Source organism: Protopterus annectens, chromosome 11.part0, assembly GCF_019279795.1.
Source record: "Protopterus annectens isolate FY-2018-M chromosome 11.part0, PAN1.0, whole genome shotgun sequence".
Classification (NCBI taxonomy): Eukaryota; Metazoa; Chordata; order Ceratodontiformes; family Protopteridae; genus Protopterus; species Protopterus annectens.
Genome location: NC_056745.1, coordinates 416,302,493 through 416,322,862, shown reverse-complemented (window position 1 = coordinate 416,322,862; position 20,370 = coordinate 416,302,493). Strand labels below are relative to the sequence as shown.

At 36.1% G+C, this 20,370-nt stretch overlaps 1 protein-coding gene across 9 annotated transcripts in view; it reads left to right on the top strand.

The window, feature by feature from the left end:
- ANKS1B (ankyrin repeat and sterile alpha motif domain containing 1B) overlaps positions 1-20,370 on the top strand; it is a 6,771,497-nt gene that overhangs the window by 1,933,497 nt on the left and 4,817,630 nt on the right. For all 9 annotated transcript variants that reach the window (XM_044087908.1, XM_044087910.1, XM_044087909.1 and 6 more), the window contains one exon: positions 1,403-1,539. In XM_044087908.1, coding sequence (XP_043943843.1) covers positions 1,403-1,539 — 137 coding nt within the window. The remainder of the gene's footprint in view (positions 1-1,402; positions 1,540-20,370) is intronic.

The following is a 20,370-nucleotide window of genomic DNA, read 5'->3' as shown; positions in this document are numbered from 1 at the left end:
TAAGATATGTGTGTGTATTAGTCATGATATATGAATAAGAATAAGAGGAGGGTAGATTGAAATATGAAGAAGAACAAATTATACATAACTGGTGCTGAGCTAATTGTGCAAAAGTGGTGCTAATTGGCTGACTGATAAAGGGATGCTAGTCAGAGGATGTAAGTATTAAAGACAGCTGATAGTAAGTATAATTAGTGTGAATGGGGAAGGCAATTGAGGAGATACAGTTAATAAATGTCTGTACTCAGTTCTTTGATAGCCTAATAATGTAGTTGGCTGTTCTTGAACCCAGGTCAGTGGTATTTTGAATAATGGTGCTATTCCTTCCCTGTTTCATCAGCATCTATTTCTCATCCATCAAATACTCCTGTAAGTGATGAGTGGGGTTAACTTGCAAAACAAGGTCATAATGTGCTTACATTTTCGTAATGGAAAACACCAAGAAATCACAATACATTACTCTGAGTTATCCATAAATACATTGTACATAATAAATAGCTTCTAAAAGCTTTCCACTTCACCGGAGTAATGAAATAAACAATAGAAAATTGAAAGGCTGTTGTTTTTGCTTGCATAAGTGCTGTCAGTGGGAAGGACGGTGGAAGTTACTAACCATTCTCTTGCCTTGATCTTTCTAAAATCGTTTTTTTCTATTGTGAAGATAATGAAAGGAAATGAAAATACTATATTTTACACGGGGCAGATCGTTGTTATGAATATCAGTGCATGTTACAGTGAAACAAGTGCTATGCAGGTGTTTAGGAAATAACAGTGGAGCAAAAACTGCAAAGAATTTAATATGTATTTACTTTATGACTTAATTCAGGATATTTATGGATGACTCTGCAGTACATTCTCACGTGCCACACTTCCAGGACAATGTAGTCAAGCTTCTTGCTGAAGGCATAGCATAAAGGTTAGGCTGACATGCCTGAGTCTGTACTGTATTCTGTATATCAAGACTCTGGTATTTTCCAGTCTAAGCAAATTACTTGAACATACTCCCAGGCCACATCTGAATTCAGCTAGTTGTGTCAAGTTGTTATCAACAAAGACTAAATAAATGCATTCAGTTATTTTCATGTTGTTGTTTTTTTCAAAAAATGTATTATGTAATGGGAGTCTGACAAATACAGCCAGAGTAAAGAAATAAAGCTGTTGGCATTAGAATAGTAACATGCAATCACAGAAGCAGCACATTATAGTCACGAATATATATATATATATATATATATATATATATATATATACATATATACATATATATATATATATATATATATATATGTGAGAAATCATAACATAATAAAAATAATTATTGTAATGTAAATTTCATTTGATAACTTTGAAATAATCTGTTTAATGATGAAACAGGTTTGCAAGAATATTATTTTGTTTACAGATGATGCTCCTCATGTGACTGTTACTGCACCAGAAGGAGGTAACCATGGAAACAACTCTACTGGACCAACACCAGACTGTTCCCCTCCATCACCAGATACTGCACTCAAACATATTGAGAAAGTAATTAGACCACAGGTAAGGTATCAAAATGCTTTTACAGCACTTTCATTTTTGGGAAGAATATATATATATATATATATATATATATATATATATATATATATTTATTTATATATATATATATATATATATATATATATATATATATATTATTTTTAACCAGAAGAATAAAAGAATAAATAAGAAATCCAATCCGCTATCTCTATAAAATGTAATAAAAAAAAAAAACAGTTGCATTTGATGTACAGAGTACTGTTTGTGTGTAGCTAGCCACATTGAGAATTATCATTTAGTAGTAGCAAAAGGCAAAATATAATACACATCTCTTGCTTAATCTGCTGTTAGTTGCTAAGAATTCCTTATTAAAGTCTTGTACATTTCTATAAGTAATTAAATAAATAGTCTCCTACCTGACATATGTGGGACTGGTTTAATTTAATTCCTTTACCATTCTATGAATAAGTCCTTTTTCCACTTTGGCCTGCTTTCAGTTACAGTTCCATTTCATATTATGCTCTTGTATTCTAAGTCATATTTTTGTGAAAAATACTGTCATCCTAAGGAATATTGATTCTTTTCAGGTTCATACTGATCCAATGTTTCACTTTCTGAGGGTAGAAAATTGGCAGAGATTCAGATTTGACATTCATAATCAAGTACTCTAAAGATATAAACATGGTGCTACACCAGGCTGCCCTTGTTCTCAGTTCTACACTAACAGGTGTAGTTGGAATCAGAGTTACCAAAGGATCCCTGTTAAACAAACTGGACAAATGAAGGGATCAGACAAGGATAGTAATGGCATTTTAAAATATGGGAATTCAAGCTGCCAGTATGTGAGAAACAGAAGTAGCAAACAGAGAACCTAATATCAGCCATCTGTGTTTGCATTATTTTAATTGTTTTGAACTTGGTGTTGATGTATTTCTTTTTATATTGGCAAGACCAAAGGAAGTTCACACAAATGGATATGGGAACATGACTGCAACATCAGGAGAAAAGATAAGAATAACACATTATTCAAATTTTTTGAAAGATGTGGACTTGTTTGTTTGTTTGTTTGTTTTTTTACATCTGTAACTGTGTTAAGCCTTAAGTTAAGATGTGTTTGATTGTTTGTGGGTATGGTGGGGGGGGGGGTGACATACTTAATGTATGTTTGTATGCAGAAGCTAAGTGGCAGAATATTCTCATTTTACCTGAAATATGCATGCACTACAGGCATAAGTGTACCAGTGACACAATCATTTCTGTAATTTTCACTGTATGTGTATTACTGTTGTGCTATCTGTATATCTTCTTCCAGTCAATACAGTTTAAAAAAGATTAAAAAGTCTCCAGATGAAAGATAGTTTATGAAATAATGTCTAGCTTTCCTTCATGAAGAAAGAGAATTTAAAGAAAAAGAAAAAAAAAGCAGTGTTTTATAGAGATGAGTGCACATGAGAAAAACAGAGCAATGCCACCACAAGGATATAGGTATCAACAGCAGTGGGAAGTGAGCAGTGACAGCGACTTCAGTCAGCTGACATGGCTACACAGGAAGTGTCATGTCTAGTCCATGCATCTAGGGGTGCTCAGTACAGGGTCACTAGACATTGTTGCTCTTAGACTATGAAGCTTATTAAGGGACTGAAAAAAAACTGGACAACTGAATTCTTGTGATCTACACAAAAGAAAGGGCAACATGAAAGCAATGTTTCATTTTCTACATGATATGATCAGTGTGAATTTACAAACTCACTGCAACTGCTTTATGATATTTACAAATCCTTTGCACTTCTCTCAAAACTGAACTTGATTTTTACTGAAATGGTTGCATTTTTGGTAATAAAGTACTTCTGGTTCTGTCTAATATAGCGCAGTCATGGATGCTTGACTGCCTCACTCACAGAAATATCACCCCCAAAACAAGTAAAACAAGTACAGCTCTCTTAAGGGGAAGACAACTACACAGATTCCCATAGGTGTACATACTCAGACCAGCATTCAGAAATAGAAATATCTATGATGAATCAGGCGAACAAAGTCCATATGCCCAAGTAGTGTTTATACATGCCAGGATGTGAATGGATGTGGAGCTATGCAAATAATGCTTAAATAAGGAGTGCAGGAAAGGTCGTCATGATGAAAAAGACAATATAGAGTTGTCCATGATATTACAAAGCATAAGATAGCTGGTGGTTAGGCACCAAGTGCATGGAAGATGGGAAATGACCTTTAAAACTACAGAGACCTGGAGATATTTGATTTTGGCGGAAGCAACAATAAATAAAACAAAAAGACATAGGCATTGAAAGACTTAAAATAAAAACAAGACAAAAAGAAACTCTACCAGTGTAACAGATCAGGACACATGCTTGAAAATGTAGTGAAACAGAAAAGATAGTTACTAAAACTTAAAAGTCATAATCATATCCTGAAGCAGCAGTGATGAATTTAAGCAGGGTGCAGTTGCTTAATTCCCAACATAAAATATATAAGTGATTGGATATACTAGTGGTAAAACTTACTGCCATTAGTATTACATATAGGTGTACATCATATAGGTGTAGCCCAACCAAAAACTCACGTCATTTTGGATTTAAATTTTCAAACTTATAAACCAACCCTGTGAGAGGGTTCAGAAGAGGGTATAATGTTAAGATCCCTGTAAACTTCCAATCCAAAAAATGGTAATGATCTCTAGTATGTTTTAAATATTGTAAGCTTCATGACACACTGGACCTTCAAAGACAAAAGAGCTAATCACAGCAATGCAGAGAGAAGGAGAAATTGTTTTCTTTTCAGCTTAGTGTTGTCTCTTGACCATCAGCTCTCCTCTCAATCAGTTGATCCATTTCTTCTCCTTATTAAGGCAAGAGCCAATCAAGAGAGAACATCAAGAAAAGTAGTAGGAAATTTTATGTATGCAGCCTTAACACCCTACCCTTCTCCTAGAAGGGTGAGCAAATGGTCTAGTACATGAATATCACACACTGATTGATATAATCCTGCAAACAACCTTGTATCCTATGATGGGCATATTGTACAGACTTCTCTGGTCTCCACAACAGAAATCAATGCAGTGTGTATATACCCCAGATATACCCCACTCATTTCCATGAGAGAAGTGAGTGAGTGAGTGAGTGAGTGAGTGAGTGAGTGAGTGAGTGAGTCATTACAATCCCTTCACTCCTCTCCTTCTCCTGTCAGCTCAAGCACATGCCTGAACCCAGTAATAAGGCTTGTGTCCCCTAGACTGTAGTCTGGTATTGATACGCTTTGCCAACAAAGCTGGCATGAGCAGGAGATCTCTGCCATAGTCTGTGCAGCTTGATAATGCCATCTGACCAGCTTGAGTATATCATTATGCAGGACAGAGGTAAGACAGAAATGGTAGCAATTCAGGATGGTAACAGACCTATCAACTGTCCCTGTTTTAGAGGAACATTCCAATTTTCAAGCTTGATTTATCCCTTCACACAAATGTCTGAATCGCCTTCATTACATGTGATTTTTGAAGCTGTCTAGTACACAGAAACCACACAGCATGATTAACATACTAGTGGAAATAATAGTTTAAAGAAAGAGGACACGCATTTTACAACTCCTTTTTTCTGAATCAAAAATAAATGACTTTATGTGTTAGAATTTTGTGATACAGCTCATTAATAAAGATTTGACATTGTCTCTTTGATAATACGTTTATATTTTTCCATCGCTTTTGTCACTCTCTGTTTTATAACATGTTTGTGAGTATTATCCTTCAATCCTCCTGGAAGTGGGAAGAGTTATGTGCTATTTGGTATTCAAATTTTATGCTAATTGGGCATCCAGATTTTTTTAGCTGCTTGTTCCTGGTTTTCAAGGGACTTTTTTCCTATTTTCACTTTTTGCAGGTTGAGAGCATTTTGAAACAGAGTTGAAGATTATAAGTAGATCATTTTAAGAAGGGGAGCTGCCAAGAATATAAGGGAAAATGATATCCTACATAGTTTACCAAGGTTGCAGTATAGATCTTTAAATGAAAACTATGTTTTCATAGGACAGAAACATCTAACTGATAGGAAAAGAAACCATCTGCTCATCGTTTCCTATTTAGTAAGTGGGCCATTATTGGTTAAAATATTAGGAAAGACCTGTCCTTACCAGTTCAAAAAGGTTTATTGAAGACTAACTTGCTCCTCTAAGAGTTGATTTGTAACATGTTAAACAGACTCATTGTTATAGACCTAAGAATGCTGTTAACCTGTGGTAGAAACATGTGCAGTAGAATATACTAGCTATAAATTTTTAGCATTCTAGATTAACTGATTCTTACAGTCTTGCTTTATGTATGTTGATGAAAATAGAAAACTGAATCAAATCTGAAACATAAAGATAAAGCAAATGGCTAATATGGCAACATAATAGAGTGAACACTCCCACCTCACTGCAAAGTGTCATTGAAATTGACTTAAATTGGAAACACACCTCAGGAATCAGGGCTGAATAAATAAAACATGATAATTACATCATAGTACCGAATGTTAAATACCTTGACTGGGTAAGTAAATACAGGTCTTGCATGGCTATAACTCTAAGTCTGCTACAGCATCAAGTTATCTTAACCTGGACTTGCTAGTATTAATGCCTGCTTGTACTGAAGCCATGCTCCATAACAGATATAATGTTGTAAGACGCAGCATTGCTAAAAGAGGTTTTGCGCAATAGATCACTTGTGCCATGGATTTGAAGTTAGGGTTTAAGTAGGATAAACCTGTAAGCAAACTTAAAATCAAACACTAAGCCTAACATTAGGACCAGCAATTCATCATTTTGAAGTTTTAGAAGCAAATTCTTTATTAGTGAGTGGTCAAACAGTAATTATGGGCTGTTGTCTTTAAGCCAGTTCCTGAAAATATAAGAGGAGATTGTCATCAGCTGCTGAAGCTTACAATAGTGTCTTACATAAGAAATATAGTCTGTACTTGTTTTTGAGTATCCAAAAAAAAAAACAAAATAAATAATTGGTAACATTTGCCATATAATCATCCTGGTAAACAAATGAACAGTGAGCTGGGATGAATGAGTCAGCCACTCTGATGTCATCAACTAAGACATTAATTCATATAAGTTCATAAGCTATGGCCACCGGCAATACATCTAGAAGCCATTTGTTCACTAACTCCAAAAACTGGGGTCAAAAACTGTCACTCATCCATGTATCTAGCTTTAGCTTAAACATAAATACACTATTTGATTCCAAATTTCTTTTAGAATAGCATTCTAAATCCTTGGGATAGTCTGAGCAGTGCATCTGATATTCAGAGCTGACTTATTTATAGGAATGTTATTGCTCTGGTAAAAATATTTATGAGTAATAGAATTACAGCATTCTTCTAAATTCAGCAGTGCTTGCTTCATTTTGTCCTTATATGCATTACAATAAGGATTACTTTTCTCCTGTAATGTCCATAATGAAGAGTATAAACATGCAGTCTTTGACACCTTTCCTCATAACACAGATTTTTCATGAAGGGATACATTTATGAAAGCTCCTTTGAACATGTAATTTACTTTATTGGGTCTTACTTATGAACAAACTGAATTATTGTATTCAAGTACTCGCCTAATGTAGATTTTGTGTAATACAGATATGCCTTAGGGTTATATAGTAAAATATTTTTCAACAAACATCCCATTTGCCTCAAAGTTTTTTTTTTCCTAATGACTCCTAAGAGTTTACCAAAGGATAATTTATTCATAACAATAATACCTAAATTGAAAATTTCATCAACCACGAACAGAGCTATACCATCAAAAACTAATGGATGCCTTGGTACTGTTTTGCCAATGCACATGACATGGTATTTACCACAAAGTGTAGACCATTATCTTTGGCCCATCTAGGTATATTATCCAAGAAGCTATTTACATGGTATATTCCTCATTTGTTGTTGCTATAAATTCCATATTGCAGCCATATGCACATTTATTTATCCAGAACTTATTATCTGTTGGAAAAGTAGCCATCATCAGGTTAAACATTAAATGATGTAACTCTGACCCCTGTGATAGCTGTAAATTATTTAAGATACTATCTGAATAAGTACAGTTTACCACAACTTGCTGAGTTCTACCACTAAGCCGCTTTTCAATTCAGTTTGTTATATAAAAATGTACTCCATTTTTCCTGAGAGCATTTATTATAGCATAATTAAGGAAAAACATTACTAAGATCCAGGTACACTGTTTCAGCTGATAAGCCCATATCATTACCTGAACTGACTGGGTTATAGAACTATGTTAAATGTGTACTATTACAAAAACTATGCTGACTTAAATCAAAATGGTAGCTTAAATCACACAGCAAGGGCAGTAAATGCAGTAAACTCTAATATTTGCCCAGTATTAGAGTCAAACTTATTGGTTTGTAATTTTGGAGCAGTGACCTATCACCCTTTTTAAAATATCAATTTATAATAGATGTCTTCCATGTACTGGGTACAAAAGTATTTCTCCATATACTACTAAACATTCTACTTAAGATAGGAATCAGGGATGTTTTTGCAGTTGTCAGAAGATCCCAGGAATCTCTTCAATGCCTATAACAGTTGCTCCTAACTGTATTTTGAGACGGTCTCACCATTTCTTCGGTAATAATAAGACATCCATGTAACATTGAATTAAAGTCTGCATGAGCTAATTCTAGACCAACCAAGGCATTTGAATAGCTAGTAATCAACCTTTTAAACTCATTTGCTATGAGTGGTAACTTTTCAGTGTGGTATCCCATTGATCACCTTACTTTTAGTAATGTTTATATTTGTTTAGCCATTTATATATTTATAAACCATTCATCCATCCATGACCCCTTTTTCCTATTTTTGTACATGGGGTTGAGGTGTAACTTCAACAGTAACAATCATCTAGAGTCAGGTTCACACAGCTAGACCTTCCTCAGTTATTCTTTCTTACCAAACACTTACACCTATAACCAATTTAGAGTATCCAAGCCACCTACTAGATGTTTTTGGAATGTGAGGAAACCCACATGAAGTCTGGGAGGACATACAAACTCCACACACAAGGCACGCCAGATGAGAAATGATCCAGACAACCTCTTGCTGTGAGTCAACAGTGCTATCTGATACAACACTGTATAGCTTCTTATTTAGTAAATCTAAATACAGTCCAGTAAACCAACACAGAAATGACTATAACTATACATCTGCTATATTTTTGGATCTATCCAAAGCATTTGATATGGTTTCACACCCCCTACTATTAGATTCACAAGCATCCCTATCCTTTGCCCCTTGTACTATTGACTGGTTCAAGAGCTATCTACCTGATAGGCAACAATCTTTCCTATGGCAAGGGGCACTATCTCCTCTTCTCTCAACCTTCATAGGTGTACCCCAAGACTCAGTACTGGGCCTACTTACTTTTTCTATCTACACTAATAATCTACATAACTCCACCCAGCATGCCACACTCATACATTATGCGGATGATTCGACTTTAATCTGAACAGCCCCCTCTCTTTACATTCTCCAACAACAGACCCAGGAATCCTTTAGGTCTGTAGAAAGTTGGATCACAAATATCCAACTCATCCTTAACCCTAATAAAACTAAATTGCTTTTATTTACCCCCAACAAATCAAAGTCTGCTCCTCTTTCCTTTTCTATTACTTCCAAAAATGGTACTATAATTTCTCCTTCTGACCATACCAAACTCCTCGGTGTTGAGATTGACAAAAACCTTCTCTTTGGATGTCCATATCTCTCAAACCATCAAAATGGTTCACAAAAAATGGGCTTATTATACAGACACAAAATCCTCCTCTCAGATCAAGCATGGATCACCCTAGCCCAAACTCACCTATTGTCCACACTAATGTATGCAGCACCAGTTTTTAGCTATATCAGAAAACTTGACCTTGACAAACTTGAGTCATGCTAATAATAATATTGCTAAATTTGCTAACAACGCCACCTTCAGATCCCATCATTGTGTAGCTCTAAGGACTTAAAATGGTTAGAATTTCCTCATCTACTAAATTACCACCAACTGGTTACTGCCTATAACATTCTGAAGTATCCTGATAAAACCCCATCACTAAGTCAACTACTTACTTACTATGCAACAAACCGTACACTCTGCTCTAGTGACAAATCACTTTTATGCATCTCTAGGGCTAACAACACTGCTGGAAAAGCACTATTCTCCCACGCTGTTGCTAAAAACTGGAACAACCTCCTACCATCATTGACTTCTATCCCCACCACCTCCCACTTCAAAAACTCTTTAAAATCACATCTCATAAGCACCTGGCTTTGCCCATGCATAACCTAAAAACACTGCTTTAAGCACTTTGGAAAGCTGAAAGGCTTTTTACATGCCTAATGTAAATGCTACAGTTGTTTACTTCCAATATTTTCTTTATCCCTTTAATATAGGTATTTCATTTTAACATGATGTATGTCATGACTCTCATTGCTATATGTATTTAGTCTGTTCAACTATTGAGTTGTATCATGTCTGTTTTACATTTCTGTCTTACAAACTAGATTTTTTGTTGTTACAATGTGCTATTATCAGTTTTTACTACTATGTATTAAATTCTACTATTTCTGTTAATATATGTGGAACTTTTCTCCCCGGTCCTCCTCTGTAAATGGACCTGGACCAGTCGGACTGTCCCTGTTAACAAATGTAAAATAAAATAAAAATAAAAATATTTGTATTATTCCTTTCCAGGTTAAGTTCAAATTTGGATTTTGCTTTCTTCAACATGGTCTTGAAAATATTTGAAATATTTCTAAATTTGGATTTATTCCTTCTTGTAGGAAACTTCCTTAGTAGCCCTACAATCCTTTTTTTCCCTCTTGTATACCTTCATAAACCTATTGTTCCACCAACATGGAAATTTACATTTAGAAGAATGAGTCATATAGTGGATTCTAATCTTTTTATTGCAGCTTTAAACATAGTTTCCAGAATTGTATGGACAAAATCAGCTTCATTATCATATTCTGCCATTTGGTATTAAGAATTTCATTACTTAATTCTATGTAACTGCTCTTACTAAAAGTAAATATTTTCTATCATACTGATAGTAAATTCTTACAACATTTAATAAATAGCTCTAATGCTTGCCCTAGTTGTACATTATCAGTTAGTCAATTATATTTTCTGACATAGTGAGTCTAGAAATTCCTATACAAAATTAAATAGTGAATTCTAGTTTTCAAAATCAAAATAAGAACAATTTAGATCACATAGCAATATAACCTGGGGTAGAGTAAGTACTGATTTATATTACCAATTAATTCTTCATGCCTTGCTTTGTTCATAGAGAGTTTTCTGTAACATACAATAAAATGAATGGTTGCAGAAGTGCAATTATTATATACATCTATTAGTAAGGTTTCTAATTTGCTTATTAATTGATACTAAATGTGCCCATAAGGTTTTGTGGGGTCTATATTATAACATCGAAGTATTAAAACTTTGAACGTTATAATATTGAACCATTTCAACCGAAAGACCATAACATCGAACACTCAGAACAGCAATTTTTTTCCCAGGGAAAAAATTTGCTGTTCAACAAACATACATACACACAACACAAGCACACCAAAATAAATAATCCACACATATACACTTCACAAACCCCTACACTAAACCATACATACACTACTAGCTATCCACTTACCTTAACCATCCATAACCCTAAGGTCCGTAACTACCACACACTCACCTTACCCGCTCCCTAACGCTAAAGTCCCTATCGCACACTCACCTTACCCGCACCCTAACCCTAAAGTCCCTATCACACACTCAACTTACCCACTCCCTAACCCTCAGGTCCCTATTGCACACTCACCTTCATTCGCACACTTACCTTAACCCAGTCCATAACCTTCGCTCCACAGTCGAGGAAGTAACGAAGCTGCAGAAACAGCCCACCGAATACTTTCCCTAGGATAGTATTCGATATTCTGCAGCTTCACTATTTTCAGCTTTTGGTGCATAGGGTTCGATATTATAATATTAGAAGTTTTAAGACTTCGATGTTATAATATAGACCTGGTTTTATGCAAGAAAAACATGACTCTACCACCCTGCTCATTTCCTCTTAAATATTCAAATTTATTATAACCAGAAAAAGTAAGCATGCTTATCTCTCAACATTCAGTAATACATATAATTGATTTTTTTCAACTGAGATCTCCTTTAAGTTAATTTCCCTTATTATTCAAGCTTCTTGCATTACATAAATATGCATTCAGAACTTGATCAGGTTTCTGATATAAACCCAGTGAAGAAAATCTTCTAAATTAAAGAACAAGCCACTTCTAATTAACTTAAAACGGTTTCTTCCCCAGTTTGATTTGACTGGAAGCAGTTAGGGGGAACAAAATTAGTATTTCCTCTTATAGTTACACAGTAAGTGAAAATACTAATGCTGTAAGTATAACATAACATTCTCAACCAAGTATTTAAGCATACTCCTTTGTGTATATGTAATAATTGTTTCCGATGTTGATCTTTTCATATAATTCAGGGGCATGTGTCTTAAGTCATTAGCACCACAGTGTATTACATAGTGATCACACCTCTTTCTGTTTACCAATCTCCTGATGATAGCTGAGAAACAATCACAAAGTTTAAGCCAGACAGCAAAGAAACTATTATTTTTCCTTACATAAATCAGTCTAACACTAGGATGTCATCTGGACATATCTTTGAAAAAGAGAAGTCTTGATTATTAATATCAGTGAAACCAAATTTATTCCAACCAAAACATCAGTAGTTCATTTTATACCCCTCTCAATATTTACTCGATCAACTTGTTGAACCCCATCATTGACCTTGTTAATATCATCTTCTATGTACAAGATATTATTCAAGCAATTATTTTATCTCTGTGGAAACTGCACAGGGAGGTACCTGTTTTGTTTATAAGACTAGAGTAACATAATATTTTAGTACCTTCATTAGCATCTATTAAAGTATCATTATCTGCATCTAAGGGGGATAACATAGATTCAGGAAACCCAGATTTTACACAAGTGTTCACTTCAGTTTTACCAACACATGGGACTTTGTTCCTGTTTATTGACTGTTTTTGTATTGTAATAAGGAATTTCCATTACTTTGCCATGTATGGTTTCCAGTGAACCCTTGCTAGTTATAATAACTTCTATGTACAAAGTTGTCGGAGCTTTAATAACTGAAATGATAGCATTTCTTATCCTTTAAGAGGATTTCTCTATTGGTACCTACTCAACTCCTACAAGACTTGACGAGATAACTTTGATAACTGGCACTATATGTTCTAAACTGGCTGAATTGCTTTCTTCAATTGATATAGTATTTACTGAGTCATTTAGTTTCTTACCCTCTTATCATCCCATTTAGAGCCAGACCCTGTCTTTCTTTTCCCACTACCTTTGATGGGCTTAGCGTATTTCCACATTTTTTTGTTGACCCCTTGTTTACTATTTTCCTTCTTGAAGTCCCATTTTAGTAACATTATTGGGTAAGTTAGCTTTATCATTCTTAGGCACCATGCATAGTTATTTTCAATATTCTTTCCATACTTCCATAAAATTGGAAATAGTATTATGTAAAGTACTATTATTAACATGATCACCATCACCCATTAATTTCCCTTCCATAATTTTATTCAGTTCCTTAATTTTATCACACTTAAAGCACTGCTCAAACTTTATTAATTGCTTCACTTTAGAATATGTACCTTGAATTTTACACTCATTTAAATAATTATACCTGAGTAAATCTTCTAAGCCAGAATTATTTTCAGCACACATCTTCTATGGAAGTTAACCCCAGTTGTAAATATAACTTGTTAAAATATTCACAACTTTTGAATATCAGTTCTAGCTGTACATATATTACTGCCCTTATCCAAAAACAATTTCAAAGCACAGATAACTTGCATAATACTTATATATAATATATAATGTTGTTTTTAACAAGCTTTAACAATTAGAAACAATATCATCAAACAGTCATGTATGCATATGATACAATTAGAAGCTGAAAAGATCTAGAACTATAATAGACTAGTTAAGGTAGATAACTATTTACCTTTTAATATGTATAATCCAGTTAGTTGTCCTGCTTGATTACGTATTCATAGGTTCATAGGTGTGTACTAGCCTAATGGCCCTGGAGCCTTTACAAGCCTAGCCCAAAAAAATTGCCCAGGCATAGTGCGAACCAATGTTAATTCACTGTGCCCCTATCCAGTAGGGCAACTGGAATGATCCCTGGAGTGAACTTTCTGTTACCCATCCACTCGTCAAAATTTCTCTTGAAGAGGGCCAGCAAGGGGAAACAATATGTCACACCATTATAGTCAACACAATCATGCATCTTTGCATCACCACAAGACATAACATGTATGTCTTGATGCAAGACTTTCTAAAACACCCTATTGCTCTTTTGATTGGTCATTTGAGCCATCAATCACTGCTGCCTTGAAGCAAGTAAATCAGTCCACAAATAGAAAAAAAATAATAAAGTGTTTTTTCCATTTCCTGACAAGTACAGGGGGAGTTGAAAAATAAATGTTAAAATAATATTTCCAGCTCCAAACTAGTGTCTGCTCAGCTTTTTTTTTTTTTAAACACCCTATGACTCTTGTGATTGGTCATTTGAGCCAATAGTCCATGCTGCCTGCTGGTAGCAAGTAAATCAGTCCAAAAATAGACAAAAATAATAAAGTGCTTCCGCTTTAACCTGACAAGGATGGGAGAGGTCAGAAAATAAAAATAAAAGTTAAAACAGTATTTCCAGCTCCAAACTCACATCCGCTACATGCAGTTTTGTTTAAAGCACAGTACTGCTCTTTTGATTGGTTGTTTGAGACATCAGTCACTATTGACTCTGGAAAATAAGTAAATCAGCACAAAAAATGACAAACATTGATACGTATTCTCTCTCCATATTCTGACAAGGACAGGAGGAGTTGCAAAATAAAAATAACAGTTGGTATTTGCTGCTCCAAATTTGCCTACACACATTTTAGAGATAAAAGGGATATAAATCTGAAGACTCTTAAAATGCCTTTTATGTTTGAAGAATGTGGCTGTTGAGTGAATTCTGAAGGCTTCTAGAAAGTGTAGTTGTCAAAGGAATTACACAGATGCCTTATCACAGCATACACTAATTATACAGATGCAATCAAATCCAGTTATAATACTGCAGCCAGTCAGCTTTGGGCATGCATGTTTAGTACTTTCAGGAAAATGCCACAAGCATTCAGAGTTATTAGAGTCTACTTCATGCAGTTGTAGTCCAGGACAAAGGCAGAATAAGTAAAAAGTACAAAGTCTCCTGGTAAAAGTAACTGTATAGTAAGGTGCTTAGAAAGCTAGTGAACTTTATTTATTTATTTATTTATTTTTATTTAACATTTGTTTATCGGGTAAGTCTGACTTGGAACAAAGCCAATTTTCAGCAGAGGCCTGGGGAGAAATGCTCCAGACGCATGTCTTTTTTAGCATGGCAGGAAACTGGAGCACCTGGAGGAAACCCACATAAACACAGAGAGGACATACAGACTCCACACAGAAGGATCCCCAGCCAAGAATCGAATTGGAGAACCTCTTCCTGTGAGGCAACAATGCAACTGCTGCGCCATTCAACTAAATTATTGTATACAATATAGGTTTAGTTTATATGTGCTTATTTTTCTTTTGCCATTTCTTTGGTTATTTACCATCAAGTCATCCTCATTATTAGAACTATTAAGGAAAAAATCATTTTGTTTATCACACCTACAGTTAGCAATGAATTGGAGAACCTCTTCCTGTGAGGCAACAATGCAACTGCTGCGCCATTCAACTAAATTATTGTATACAATATAGGTTTAGTTTATATGTGCTTATTTTTCTTTTGCTGCTTCTTTGGTTATTTACCATCAAGTGATCCTCATTATTAGAAATATTAAGGAAAAAATAATTTTGTTTATCACACCTACAGTTAGTGATGTTGGATACCTCAAAGTCAAACAGCTTAAATGCTGCCTCTGACCATTAGCAAACACTTTGTGCAGGTGCTGCATCCAAAACTCCTAAAGCTGTCTTAAACTGTACATGTGGGACTTGTTCTGTACTACTGTTTTCTTGACTACATCTTTCTTAGGAGTGAATGAGATGGGTTCAGAACTGGAGACATGAGATTTTCTCTATTGATTGAGTTCAGTCAGTGTGCTCAATGAATTCCAGAATTAACTCTGTGAGTAAATGACTCAAACAAGATAAATGTGATTGAATGTATGGTCTTATTTAGGGTTTTGTGAACCTTCAAATACCATATAGTGTGAACAACTCCAGTTGTAACTTCCTCTACAATTAGGAACCAGAATCGAAAAGTTCACTTAATTTTGTTTTCTTGTAGCTTCTGTTTCACTTGTGAAAAATGGCTGAGTTAAACCATAGGAATGCTACTGAGTCTTGTAACCATTGTACCCTGCTAAATTCCTCCCAGGACTGTACCTTGCTATCTAATAGGGCTAGGCCAGATAAGAATAGGGTGGCTTTATGGCTACTCATACAATTATTGAGGTCCAGTTTGAAGAAAGATTATTTCACTGCTTTATCTGCAAGTGGGAAGTGATGAGTAACAAATCTCTCTCTCCACCTTGTTTTACCGATCTGCTGAAGCTGTTTATATCCCTTGGTCTGATATTTATGGGACTGGATGATTTGTGAAGGTAAAATAGATCTTGGGCTATTGGGTCTCGGATTGCTTAGAAGCCAAAAACATAGGTCTCCTTTAAGGAGCCCATATGGCACACAGAGAAAGAGCATGTTTAAAGTCTATTTTGTTAGTTTAGGGATTTTAAGCATGTACTTTGTTATGAACTTCTTGGGTCTTTCCAACTGAATACAAGGGACCCATACCCTTTTCATACCTAGTTAATATTCTATTGGAGAGCAGCTGCACAAAGTAAAAGGACTTTTTGACAAACATTGCTATATGATAATCGGAGAGGGAATTATCAACCCCAATTCCCTTATCTCTAACTACATTTTAATTTTCAGGTGGGGAACTGCTGATGCTATGTTTGTGTTGGGGAGAGGATGATTTGCCTGCCAGATGTGACAATGTTTCATTTTTTTAGAATTTAATCTAAGACCATTTTCAATACACTAAGCATTTTTAAGTGTAAGTTCCTTCTGGAGAGCTTCTATGTCAGAAGGTGACTGGACAATAATTCTCAGTTTGCAATCACCCCCAAACTTGGTTCTTCATAGGCTTGTTGTTTTTAGCCTGTAGGTCACACAAGTAAATACCAAACAAAAGCTGTCCCAGTACTAAGTAAGCCCTGTGGGATGCTATTGATCAACTTCCTGTTCTCTGATTCTGCCACTGCCACACTCATTGTGAGTTCTGTCTTTTAGCCAATTTGCTACCTGTCTTACCACATAGGGATCTATTTGTAACGCATTTAGTTTATTACTTATGCTAGCATGGGGGATGGTATCAAATGCCTTGACCAGAAAAAGCTGAGCTGTGTGTACAATGTGACCTCTGTCAAAAGCTTGTACTCTGTTCTCTAAGATGTTTACCAAGTTCATCGGACAGGATCTACCATTTACAAAATCAAAGCGCTGCTAATCTAGCCTTATGATATTTCTAATATCAATGTTACTCAAGTCTATTTTAATGTGCTCTGTATCCTTCTATAAGAGACATCAGGCACATTTATGGAGTGGCATAACCAGGGTTGTACGCCATACTTCTTGGACTGAGCCTGTAGCCAGGTACATGTTAAATAGCAGGTGTAGAGGTTCCACCAGGGCATGTATGGTGTATTATCAAACATCTGTGTATGTTATCTGTTCCCATACAGAAAGTGCTGTCTTGGGCAGCATTTTTAGTACATACACTTTAGTGATTATGAGGGTATGACACATATGGGATAGTAGGGCTTTGAATGGTTAAATCATGAGTAAAATTTGCACTAAATTAGTTTGCAAACATACTGACAATGTCCACTGGGTCAAAGTAGGTTTTGTCATTTTGTACCAGTTCTGCACATTGGTGGGTGTTGTTTCAGAGTTTTCTAACATAACTAAAGACGGATTTCTACTTGTTCTTGGCTTCAGATACCATCCTGCATTCTTGGACTGCCTTTTTAAAAGTAGTCAATTTTTTATACTGTCATTGACTTGAGTGTCTTTACATCTGTTGTATGCTGTAATGAGTGTTTTCATTTTATTGTAGATATGTTGGTAAAGCACCAGAATGGTTTACATTTAAATTTCCCATTATATTTGGATCTGAATGGGACTTTCAATTATTTGCATTTATTTATGTGTGTATTAAACTCCTTAGTAAATCTATCTGCTGAGCTGATGTCTGAGGTAATGTTGGTATAAGTGAATTTTGAGATTTCATCATAGAATTTGAGATTTCTGCATTTGAAGTCTTTGAATTACAGTATATTGGTTTCAGAATGGTTATATAGTTTGTGGTAAAAGACTACGCATTATCTGACTTTACAAATGGAGCTGTGAACGATGACACTACATTTGTATGTACCAGGTCAAGGAAATTTTATCCTCTAGGTGAGTTAATAACAATGTGGTTCATTTCATTTTTATTTGTTAACTCTTAAAAAAACTTTTGAGCACATCTTACGTTGGAGATGTAGATTAGCCAGTAAACTGATGGGTAGTAAAAGTCTCCCTGAAGAATGATTTTTGTATTTAAGGGGAGTTTATTCATGACATTTAGGAAACTGACATGAGCTTCTAGGGTCATGGTTGGAGTCCATTTGCAGTAGTAGATTTTTTAGCATGATTTGCATTTCAGTCAGTTTAATTTGCTGTTCTCTGTGAATCTTTGTTGAGGTGATATAGTTTCTGAGAAATATGGATATGCCAGCACAATTGCTATTGGGTCTGAAGACTTGATAGCCACTAAACTCAGGTGTGGAGTAATTTGTGGGCATTTTAACAAGGTTTCAGTGATTTCACATATGCTAATGCCTTCCAAATATAGGAGTGCTTCAGCGTTGTAGGCAGCTTGCTCTTTAGACTTTTGGCACAGAGCAGTGCCATGTTAATTTCATAGGTTCATAGGTTGGTACTAGGCTATCGGCCCTAGGGCCTATGCAAGCCTAGCCATAACAATTCCCTGGATATTTCTTCCTACAATATTTACTTCTCTGGATCCCTGTCTAGCAGGGCGACTGACATCATCCCCGGAGTAATTTTCTATCTTCCATCCAATCATCAAGGTTCCTTTTGAAGAGGGCCAATGAGGCACTCTGCTTGACATGTATGGGTAGTCTATTCCAGAGTATGGGGAGTCTCTGGGTCAGGAACCTATCCCTCCAGCATGTTTTGTTCATTGTGATGACAAGTTTTAGATCCCTGGAGCGTGTGGCTCTGAGGGATTGGGATTTCTTGAAGTGGAGCATGTCCAACAGCTCAGGGTTTGACATGGCCATTTATGTTAAGCAGAGATCGCCTCTGAGTAGATGATATGCCACAGAGTATAGCTGGAGTTTTTTTAGATGGTCAGCATATGGTATCTGCTTTAGGCCTGTGATTCTTTTAGTGAGGTATTTCTGTGGCCTTTCCAGCTGTTGCAGATGTCTTGTGAGGTACATACCAAATGGGGCATTATACTCTATAATGGGTCTAATGAAGGATGAGTACAGTGGGACAATGACCTCCTTTTTTCTGGATGAAAAGCCCTTAGTGATGAGGTGTGCCACATAGAAGGATTTCCTGACTATTGTGGTGATGTGGTTATCGAAAGTGAGACCACTGTCCACCTGGGTCCCTAAGTCTCTCATCACACTTTCGATGTTTAGTGTCCTGCCACCTATGTGGTAATTCATGGGTACATGTTTTTTTTCTAAAGGGGATAACTATACATTTCTTGGCATTAATTTTGAGCCCATGGCTCTGGCACCAGGCAGCTGTTTCTGTAAGGCCCTTTTGTAGAATATCCACATCATTTGGGGATTCAATAATGGCTCCCAGTTTGCAGTTATCTGCGAACTTTGTTAGCCAGAGTCCCTTAGTGTTGGCCTGTACTTCAGAGAAGTAGATGACAAACAAGAGTGGTCCCAGGACTGAACCCTGAGGTATTCTACTTGTCACTTGTCTGGAGCTGGATTTGGAGTCAGCTGCTTTTACAGTCTGGGTTCTGTCAGTAAGCCAGTTGGCAACCCATCGAGTGATGTAGGGATTTATGCCCAGCTTAGTAAGTTTATCTATGATTCCAGAGTGGGGGATGGTGTTGAAGGCCTTGGCGAGGTCCAGTTAGGCTGTGTGGACTGCTTTACCCTCGTCCACAGCTCTGGAGACTGATTCGAAGAAGTCAATCAGATTCAGGAGACAAGATTGGCCCTTCACAAACCCAAACTGGGTGGGGTCCAGTGTTTGAAGGTTGCCAATGTCTTTGTTTATAAATTCCATGATAATGCTTTCCATGCCCTTGCAGATCAGGCTTGTCAGACTGATGGGACGGTAGTTCCTGGGATCCAAGGTGGATCCCCCCTTGTGGAGTGGGATAACTGTAGCTGTGCGCCACTCAGTGGCCACGAAGCCTGAGGTGAGGCTATGATTAAACATGACACTTAGGTGAGGTGCCAGTTCATTTTGTAGTTCATGTAGTACACAGCCTGGGATGTCATCTGGTCCCATGGATGCATTCTTAGCTTTGGAGAGTGCGGTTTCTACCTGTGTGGCAGTGATTACCGGAATTTGACAATCTTTTGGTATTGAGATGTGCCCTTTAGGGGGTGAGAGGGGGGTGAAGTTGGCACTAAATCGATCTGCCAGGATATTGGCAATATCCTTAGGATCAGTATAT